The 10,427-nt window shown below is 44.7% G+C and overlaps 1 protein-coding gene across 1 annotated transcript; it reads left to right on the top strand.

The window, feature by feature from the left end:
• Positions 1 to 4,595: 4,595 nt before the first annotated feature.
• LOC125508678 (uncharacterized) lies at positions 4,596 to 8,298 on the top strand. The gene is made up of 13 exons (XM_087525919.1): positions 4,596 to 5,215; positions 5,299 to 5,405; positions 5,538 to 5,610; positions 5,682 to 5,756; positions 5,878 to 5,988; positions 6,098 to 6,137; positions 6,210 to 6,273; positions 6,942 to 7,044; positions 7,157 to 7,252; positions 7,345 to 7,374; positions 7,591 to 7,690; positions 7,783 to 7,867; positions 7,938 to 8,298. The coding sequence occupies exons 1-13, from the start codon at positions 5,036 to 5,038 to the stop codon at positions 8,059 to 8,061; spliced, it is 1,188 nt and encodes a 395-aa protein (XP_087382045.1). The 5' UTR covers positions 4,596 to 5,035; the 3' UTR covers positions 8,062 to 8,298.
• Positions 8,299 to 10,427: the final 2,129 nt, after the last annotated feature.

Genomic DNA, 10,427 nt, shown 5'->3' on the forward strand with positions numbered 1-10,427 from the left:
GTTGTTCATTGGCATATGGATTTGTGGGGTTGCCGATGCATGAGAGTTAGGATACATATGTTGTATGTTGCTACTATCATAAGAAGTTGAAACATGTAAATTACTTTGAATCAGCCTATGCACGTAATTAGATGCCTTATTGAAAAAGTAGGAATGGCTGATAGAGTATAATCATTGAATGATCTAGTAACATCATATGAATTATTTGCATCTACAGTAGGGAATTGGGTATTCATATTACCTTTGTAGATTGCAAACCCTAGATGACGATCTCTTCGTAGGAAGAACAGGCCGGAGACCGTTCAAAGCTTCGTCCCCGGCGGAGTCGCCAAAAAGTGTGTTCGCACACGAACACGTCACCGTGTACTCTCGACGCCGGGGGTGATGCACCGCAGGTCACGTCGAAGGAGATCCGACCGGCAGCGCGATACGCAGGACAGCCGCTAGACGCTTTTGTAGACCCGAAGCCCCGCTTGCCTGGGAGGGACCCCGTTAGGGCTCGCGGCGGCTATGGGCTGCTCCAGGTCGATTCGCTCACCCTTAGAGCCTCGTGATTCCGCAGACCTCCGGCATGAAGAACTAGCGAAGAACGAGAACAAAGATACAAGGGAGAGATAAAAAGTAGATGAACACGAAAAAGTAGTAGATGTGTTTATTCGATTGGTGTTGTTTCAATCGGCCGTCACCCCAACATATATAAGAGGCGGCTGGACTTCCCGTACAAGCAAAAGATTCATCTAGGCTTTCCTTACAAGAAAATTACATCAATTCACGTCCAAAACCCTAGTCAAATTCGGATTGGTTTATCCAAACTTTCCAAAACTGTTCGATTTAAACTAGCTGTACCTTGCGGGTCTTTTTTGTGCTGGCAAACGACCTCGGATGGAAATGAGTCCAAAAGCAATCTTGACCGTTTCGACGAGACGAACAACTTTTATGTTGAATGTTTTTTCATCAGAGGTCATCTTGAGGGTCAAATTGCTCGTGCAAGACAGCTAATTATTCACGCATCACATCAGACATACCCACATATGTGTCTGATTTCGGGCGTCATATTTTTGCTCACTAGAGGGCCGTGCTGTGCAGGCTCTAACTTTGCATATGACCTCGGATTGAGACGATCTTTATATCAAAATCGATCATTTCGACGAGACGAAGACAATTCATGTAGATCAGTTTTCAATATGGGGCAGTCTTGGGGGTGTAATCAGCCAAAAAGTGTTCTGGATACAAAATCTCAGTACTTCGAACACAACTTCGGCCTTAGAGATGAGATCAAATGGCTATGACCCATACATCAAAGTTTATCCTTTTGATGATACGAAACTTTCTCACTTTGAGAACTTTTTCATTTGAGGCCATATTTATTAAGTTCTCGGCCGTGTCAAAATCTGGTGTCAACACCCTTCTCGGTCTGGGGGCTCAACATACTAGGCCCCTTTCCCCGTGCTACCGGGGGCTTTGAATTCTTGTACGTTGCAATCGATAAGTTCACAAAGTGGCCTAAGGTAGAGCCAGCGAGGAAGGTGACAACACAGTCAGCCGTCAAGTTCTTTAAGGGACTTGTTTGCTGTTTTCGAGTACCCAATAGAGTCATCACCGATAACGGCACACAGTTCACGAGCCGCGCCTTCATGCAGTACATCCAAGACCTTGGCAGCAAAATCTGTTTTGTGTTAGTTGCTCATCCAAGGAGCAACGGCACGTGGAAAGGGCAAATGCTGAAATGTTGCAAGGCCTCGAAACGAGAACTTTCGACAAGTTGCACAAGTGTGGATGCAGAGACCACGTATGTACTTATTGTGTTTTATATTACTCTGATGCTTTATTTAAGTTAATAAAATTCAGTATTTGTCGAAAAAGATAAGCAGCTAAAAGAGAACACTTTGCCATACGCACCAGAACACTTTCAATTTTGATGGTACTTTTCTTTAAGGAGTTTTGATGCTACCTTTAAATGCCAAAGCTTCCATCAAACTTTCTGTTATGTAGTGGAATAAGAATTTCTTAGGGGCAAGGCCAAGTTTTATTTCTCAAAATCTTTGTGAAGTGGGACACAAAATGACCATGACATTGGATCAACCAAACGTGTCGCCTCTGATGAAGAGAATAAGAAAAATTGGCTGAACTATCGGCTTCAGTATTGGCAACTCATCATTCAAAAGTGAATTTCCAGTTGAACATCTCTGAGTGCGGCTTCAGATCTCCATAGATACCTCTAGCAATGTCATTTACTACCTATTTTGACTCTAACGTTATGATAAAGTTCTGTAGATGAAGATCCTCTGTGATGGACAAGACCTCGTGATATGCTACAACTTCAAGTGTAGCTATGTCAGTCACCCCATGGATCACCAATGATGAGCTACCCAGGTAGTTGCTATGTGCATCTCTGCAAACTCTCGTTGCAGCTCCTCCTGCATGAGATCTCACAATGGTTGCGTCTATGTTAATTTTAGCATACCCGGTTGGAGGGGCTTTCAGTCTCGTTGTAGCATTAATTGATGAGTTGATCACTTTCACACTTGTCGTCAACATCCTGTCAAGCTTGTCTTTGAACATGCTAACGAGCTGATGTGTAGTCGAGGAACTTTAAAAAATTGCCTAATGAATCGTCTTCCTCCTAGCCCATCAGATCACCCATAAAGTTATTGCCAGGGTGACATGGGACACCTGTTATAGTGTGTCAATCTCTACTACTCCCTCCTTCCCAAAATATAAGGCACGTTTGATTTTGCACGATCTTTGATGCATGACTTGACCACTAATATATATATATATATATATATATATATATCAAAATACATGAATTAAACATGTATAAATGGCATCTTGGTATTTGTCTTACCAAACAATTTTATTTCATATATCTGTATACTAATTTTATATACATATAATAGGTTAAAATCATAGTTAAAGTTATGGAAGGAAGACCAAAAAAGTCAATCGGTGCCTTATATTTTGGGAAGGAGGGAGTATTTAAAAAAACATAAGGTTCTATTTCACCTTTCTTCCCACCATCCTTCGTTTAACCTTTCATACATATGATAATCAATCATCTTAATTTACTTATCTTCTGAACAAATTCCATTTAAATTTACTTACCAAACTTCTAATCAAAATATAAAGTAATTCATGGTCAGAATTTGATGAATATTTATTTACATAATCGTATTATTATTGACAGGTAAATCATAAGATAACCTACTAGAATATTTATATCCCGTTGCAATGCACGACATTGTTCTTGTCATAGCAGAAAGTCACTGTTTAGCGCTCGGTTCTTTTTTTTAGAAAACTTTTGCGCTCGGTTCTTCCCGAAATCACTAATTAAGGAGTACTCGTTGCAAAGAACACTCCACTTTCCCAGGTCGCGACAAGTGGCGCACATGCAGCGCGCCACTTGTCGCAACCTGGGAGTTTTCCCTTTTTTCGTAGATCCGTTTATTCAAAACGTTTTATCTCTTAAACCGTGCGTCCAAATCTCGAACCGTTTTCATCTTTGGATTTCTCACGTCGAGATCTTCAAAACTAGATCCCATGTTGATAGGTTTTGATGAACTTTTTTTTCACGAAAAATTCGGACGAAAAAACCGGACGAAAAAACCGAACCGGGAGCATGGTTTTTTTCCTTTCTGAAAGAGGCACGTCCGTTCCTCTCGCGAAATCACAACCGTGCCTCTCGTGGAAGCAAAACCGTGACTCTCGTGGAAGGAAAAAAAACAGAAAACACGTTTTTTTTTCGTTTCCGAGAAGCACGGCCGTGACTCTCGCGAAAGCACAACCGTGCCTCTCGCGAAAGCAAAACCGTGACTCCCGCGAAAGAAAAAAAACAGAAAACACGTATTTTTTCCCTTTCTAATAGGCACGGCCGTGACTTTCGCGAAAGCACAACCGTGCCTCTCGCGGAAGCAAAACCGTAACTCTACCGAAAAAAAAACAGAAAACGCGTTTTGTTTTTCCCTTTCTAAGAGGCACGGCCGTGACTCTCGCGAAAGCACGACTGTGCCTCTCGCGGAAGCAAAACCGTGACTCTCGCGAAAGAAAAAAAACAGAAAACGCATTTTTTTCGTTTCCGAAAGGCACGGCCGTGACTCTCGCTAAAGCACAACCGTGCCTCTCGCGGAAGAAAAACCGTGACTTTCGCGAAAGGAAAAAACGCGTTTTTTCGCGCAAATTTTTTTTCGAATTTTTTTTGATCGAAAAGCTAAGAAAGACCGAGGGAAAACCAAAACGTCGAAAAAACCCGAAAAAAAAACCGTTTAAAAAGCCGAAAACATGTGTGAAAAATAAAATAAAATCCGAAGAGAGCGTCCCGAGCGCGACACGTGGCAAATGGCTGAGAGCGCGTCAAATGGCGCTGATTGTTGCGAGGTTCCCGAAGGAGCGCTCGTTAACTAGTTGCTCCCGGTTCTTCCTCGCGGAATCAGACAATGCGCTGGACAGAACGAGAGCCCAACCCAACTAGCTTTTGGATGTAGATAGGCCCAACCCAACTACATTTTGTACATTCTCCAGGCCCAACCCAACTAGCATTTTTTAGATAGGCCTAACTCAACTAGCAATATTTTTAGATAGGCCCAACCCGATTAGCAAATTGCTCAAACCCCCAACTTTCCTCACCCCTAGGCGCTGGCGGTGCTGCATTCCCGAACTAACGAAGTCAATCGGCGGCGGCGCGGCGCCTGCACGTCGACGGCTGCCTTCTCAAGCGCGGAGCCTGCACATCGGCGGCTGACTTGACCCGCGTACGCCCCACCTTCCTAGCTTCTCCTGCCCCGCTTCATCCACCCCGCTGCTCGGCTGCGCCGTCCTGCCCCGCGACGCCGGAGAACTCCGGCGGTTGCCTCTCTTGCTCCCGCACGCCGCACCAGCCTAAGCTCTGCCGGCTGACTGAGGTGAGCTGGACAGGGATTACTTGCTTCTTTGGGGTTTTGCGGATACCCTTCCGGAGGCCTGCAACTGAAAGAGAAGCCTCTCCTTCCTCTTCCGTCTCGTCAGGCAAGCTTCCCCTCCTCTTTCCGCCGAGGAGGAGATGGCGCCACTCGCACCCAAGCGCCGCAAGGCAGCACCTTCCCCTTCTCCTCCCCTTTCGGAGGCTTCTTCCGACTCCGGCAGCGACTCCGACCTCAACCTCCACGACAACTCCGACCCAGAGGACGGCTTCTTCCCCGCAGGGAGCGCTGCCAATGACGGCGACCAAGATTTCTCTGACGTAACTCTCCACCCCCTCTCATTTTCCTTTTGTTCATATACTTGGATTGCTTAGCTACTTTGTGCCTGTCTCTCTTTGGTTAGAGCGACGAGGAGAGCGACCATGAGGAGGAGAGCGACCATGAAGAGGAGGATGATGGTGAGCTGGGGGAGCTCGAGGAGGAGTATCGCACCCTCCAGGCCAATCAACAGTAATGTTCCCTTCCACCCGTCCTCCACATGCCTCACTTTCACACGGTTTACTTTACAATCTGCTTCATGGTCTTACTTGCATTTCTTCTCTTCTAGTTCCGCATAAGCACACATTTTTCTTTCACGCGCAGAAGCATTCTTCAGACCTTGAAACAGCACAGGGATGATGATGTCTCGAGAGGCCAGGCAGTCAAAAACCAAAAGGTATCCTTCACATTCATTGTACTTAAGCTTTCAAACTATTAACCTTTACATCCAATTTCTGTTTACTGAAGGCGCTATGGGATAAGACCCTGGAAATGAGATTCTTGCTGCAAAAGGCATTTACCACTTCAAACAAGCTTCCCAAGGTCTGTTTCTCTCCCATGGCCGTAACATCCATCTTCATTTATTCATCGTAATTGATTTTACTTCTGAAGAATGCATGATTGTAGGCCACATTCTAATGTATATACTGTTCTGTTCTTGCAGGATCCCACCAAGTCAAGGTTCTGCAGTCACGATAAGGAGATAGAGCAAGCATACGTTGATCTGTTGGACTCGTCGAAACAGACTCTTGGCTCCATGCTTGAGCTGCAGGAGGTTCGGGCACCTGCTCATGTTTTTTGCTTCAACACTACAGTATAGTCTATACATTTGTTAGTCCAGGTTTCCTTACTGCCCACAATATGCTCCCCAAAACTACCTGTAGGCTTTACTAGAGCGGAACCAGGCCGCAAAGGGTGTGAAAGGTACTACTGTAATCCAGTCTCTCTCATTCTGAAAGATGCCTCGAAACGTTTGGTAATCCGGACTTACCACAGATGCTTTGCCTAATTCAACTGGAGAGAATGACGAGTGGTTGCAAATGCAGAAAGTGCAGACAAGGTAACCTTTTGCATTAAAAGAGACTCTGATGAAGTACTGTGGGATATACTCTTCAATGTGTTACAGTGTCTTGCATAGCAGCAGATCTTTTGTTAATCAGCACTTATGCAGTTCTGCACTTATATACCAGTATAATGTGTTTTGTGCTTTTATACCGTATCATACCAGTAGAATGTGTTTTATGCTTAATACCGATCATTTAAACTCTCCCCTGCTCCTGTATTATAATAGTTTCTTAAATGCATTTGAGTTAGCGAATTGTTTGTGGCGCTGCTACTTTTTCATTTCTTTTTAGGTTTCATCTTTACAGACATTGTTTTCTGGATTGCTAATTTGCTACCTATTCCTGATTAATGTTGGTGAATTTGGCAACTTGTATTGAGACTAACATCCAGCAAGAAAAAATAATTAGTTCCACCATACTGGCGAATCCTTAACTTAGCATGCACGGGATAAATGATTATAAGTACACACAAACTAATATAGAAGCACTAAGCAGATATTTTCTGTTAAAAAAAGGCAGTAACTGGAAAACCAAACTTGGTGTGTCGGTTCTAGAACTTGTCAAATTGCACCTGTATGTATTTTGCTTGGGCTGTTTTTCTTCTTCTTGACTTTCTGCACATATACAACATAAAACAGCGTTTGGTATCATGGTTTTTGTACAGAATAACCCTGTTCAGAAATACTGAGATAGATAAATGGCAGAGGAAAACACAGGTCACAACTGGCGCTGCTGCACTGAAAGGAAAGTTGCACGCATTTAATCAGGTTAGCTGAATGCCTATTTAACTACTTATAGTACTTTGTTATTGTGGAACATGCCTAGATATCTACAATGCTAAAACCTCTGCTTTCCCCTGTTGTACTTGTATGAGAACAGAACATAAGTGACCAAGTTGCTGGTTATATGAGGGACCCAAGCAGGATGATTAACAGGATGTACCTGCGGAAATCTGATGTTGGTGTATTTGGGGAGGTATTTTAGATTCATCTATTATAAAGGGCCACAAGTTCAGTTTCTACTTGTAATTATAATGATTGATTTGTGTCTTCTCATTCATTTTGCAGAGTGCAGCACAGCCTGCTACTGCTGTTGAGGTTTGAGCAATACTTCATTCTTTAGTTAAATTATTTCAAGCTTGCTTGTCTCTCATTTGTTCTATTCAGATTTCGTGTTATGTGTTCTAATGTAGTTCATTTCTTCCATTGAGGCGAAACTTCATGTAGCCTCAGTTATTTATCTCGCTGACTATTTAGGATGTGGTGTGTAGTACCCTTCCTGGTCTCATATGTTCACCCCTTGTTGCAACTCAGGGCAAAGATGTGGAAGGTGATCCTGAACTCATCGATGATTCTGAATTTTATCATCAACTTCTCAAGGAGTTTCTCGAGTCATGTGATACGGGGGCATCTGGTTAGTTCATATCCAACTAGTGTTCACCTGCACATCTCTTTTTGTTGTTGCCCTGAATGCACTGATGGACCATGGTGCTGCAATGTTCGCAGAATCCGCATTTTATGCTCTGAGGAAGAAGCAGCACAAGAAGAGAAAACTTGTTGACCGCCGTGCTTCGAAGAGCAGAAAGATAAGGTAGGCTTACTTTGGGTGTAGTCGATTTTCTTCCATGGAATTGCTATCAACCTCTTTATGTTATTTTCAGGTACAGTGTCCACGAGAAGATTGCTAATTTCATGGCCCCGGTACCGATGACAGTTCCTCCGATGGCTTCAAAATTGTTTGAGAATTTATTTGGAATGGGCAACCAAAAGGCCCCTGCGGTCTGATTTAAGAAACGATTCAAAAATTTGACATCAGAAGAAGATTTAGCTATTCCTTCTTACGTACTTCCTCCGTTCCACAATATAAGATCATTTTTCAACCTATGTTAGCTTGAAAAACGTTCTTATATTGTGGGACGGAGGGAGAAGTTTTAAACTGTAATATGTGATGGCCTTACTGCTAGAAGAGCAGTGAAGCAAAATTGTTGTATCTTTGGGCCTAGAAAGCGCATTTCTATTTTACGTAGTTTCTGTGTGATGGATGGTATAATTCAGATTCACATGGGAGTGATATAGATCTCTACTGTTGAAACTGGAGATGGGCCAGCATACAATGTCCCTTCTGGAGGGTGCACCAACTTGCGGTTCTGCGCGGCTGCCATATCTTTCTTCAGCTGGGTCAAAATTGTTTTGCTAGCACACTGAACTTCTTCGGGTCAACCTGCATCAACACGGCAACCAATGAAAAACAGTCTTTTATGCATGGATTGACATGGAGCAAGGAAGAGATGAAGTAATCTTGAATGTAATCTAACAGATGGTGCCTTCTTGGGGTAGTCTTTGTCACAGAACAGCTTCAGCTGGTTGATGTGACTCTCATGGACAGTCGGTTGTGTAAGATAAAAGATTTTAAATAATCCAAATGGCAATAACTGAAAGAAGAGTAGTGTGACTACAATTCCACCAAATAGAACAGGAAGCAAACATTTTACTGTCTGAACTTGGTCACCTCAAGCCAGATGGGGCCCATCATTCATTGCTCAAGCAGTTCCTCACGCCAAAAAGTCAGGTGCAGAGACTAACCTTCTCGCCCGCTGCGAGACCAGAGGTCTGTCTCGCCATCAGCGATCCTGCGAACGGGCCGGTCGAGCTAGTGGTTTTTCTGTGCGCTCAGGAACAGTTCGTTCATGCTGGTTTTTCCAGTTTGGTGTGCTTCGCTCTGGTTTTCTTTTGTGTTCGTTTTTTCTTTCAGTTTTCTTTTTCTGTTCGGATTTTCTGTTTTTCAATTTTTTCTACTTTTTTTACCTTTTCTTTCTTCTTCTCTGCGGTTCTTTACGGATTTTCTTTGGCATTACAAATTGCTCTTCATTTTATTCTCTTCTTTTAAAAAAAAAATACATGTCAACTTTTTCAATACATGTTATACATTTTTCTTATACTTGGGTATAATTTTTTTGATACATGCTGAACATTTTTCAAATACATGTTTGGAACATTTTCTTTGAAGAAATGTTAAACATTCACAAATATATGTTTTTTTGGTGAATACGCTTAGCAGCGTATCATTTCATTGATAGAGGGAGAAAAGTTGGTACAGGAGGCATCCATGCAGACGTACACTAGAAGGTGTCTGGAGGGATGCAGCGAGTAGGAGAAGGAGGATGCTCAGCCTCGCTACAAGTGATCAGGTTACAGGGATAATAGCGGCTAGTCCCTTGGCGCCGGCCTTAGCCCATAGGCGAGCGTCATCCTGGATGGAGAGCACCAGATCGTCGGTGGAGGGGTGCAGGCCGTCGAAGATGACGGCGTTACGATGCTTCCAAATGGCCCAAGCGGTCAGAGTGACAATGGAGTTGAGCCCTTTGCGGAGGCCGCTTGGCGAGGTGGCGGACGCAAGCGCCCACCAAGCGAAGAAGGTCGTCGCGCCATCCATGGGCGGAGTGATGAGCCGGCACCAGGCCAGGATTTCATGCCAGGTGACTCGGGCGAAAACGCATCCAGCTAAGAGGTGGTCGATGGATTCCGTCTCCTGATGACATAGGATACAAACGGTGTTGTGCGTGAGGCCGTGACGTGCACGGCGCTCGACCGTCCAGCACCGGTCCAGAGAGGCAAGCCAAAGGAAAAACTTGCTGTTGAGACGGGCCCAGCTCCTCCAAAGAAGCTTCCAGGAGGGCGGTGTAGTGGATCCATGGAAGAGAGCGTGATAGCAAGATTTGGCCGAGTAAATGTCGTTTGTCGTCCAACGCCAGGATATCTTGTCGGGCGTGGTGGTAAGGGTCACGCCTTGGAGCTTGCGCCAGAGGTTGATGCACTCGAGGGCCTCTGGGATCCCGAGCGCGCCGTGGATGTCGCGAATCCATGCATGCTGCTCGAGGCCCTCGCTTACCAAGGTGTGCCGCCTGCGCCAGTTCGGCACGAGAGAGAAAAGGCCGGGGGCGAGCTCGGAGACGACCTGGCCGTCAAGCCAGTGGTCGCTCCAAAAGAGGCATGTTTTCCCATCTCCAAGGTGCCAGGATGTGGAGGCGCGGAAGAAGCGAGATGTCACCTCGTCCTTAGGGAGCTACAGATGATGCCAAGGCCACGAGGGGTCAGTGGCTTTGAGCCAAAGCCAACGGCAGCGCAGGGAGATCCCGGTGAGGTGCAAGTCA

The sequence above is a fragment of the Triticum urartu genome, chromosome 5A (assembly GCF_056163025.1).
Source record: "Triticum urartu cultivar PI428250 chromosome 5A, HENAU_Tu73, whole genome shotgun sequence".
Classification (NCBI taxonomy): domain Eukaryota; kingdom Viridiplantae; phylum Streptophyta; class Magnoliopsida; order Poales; family Poaceae; genus Triticum; species Triticum urartu.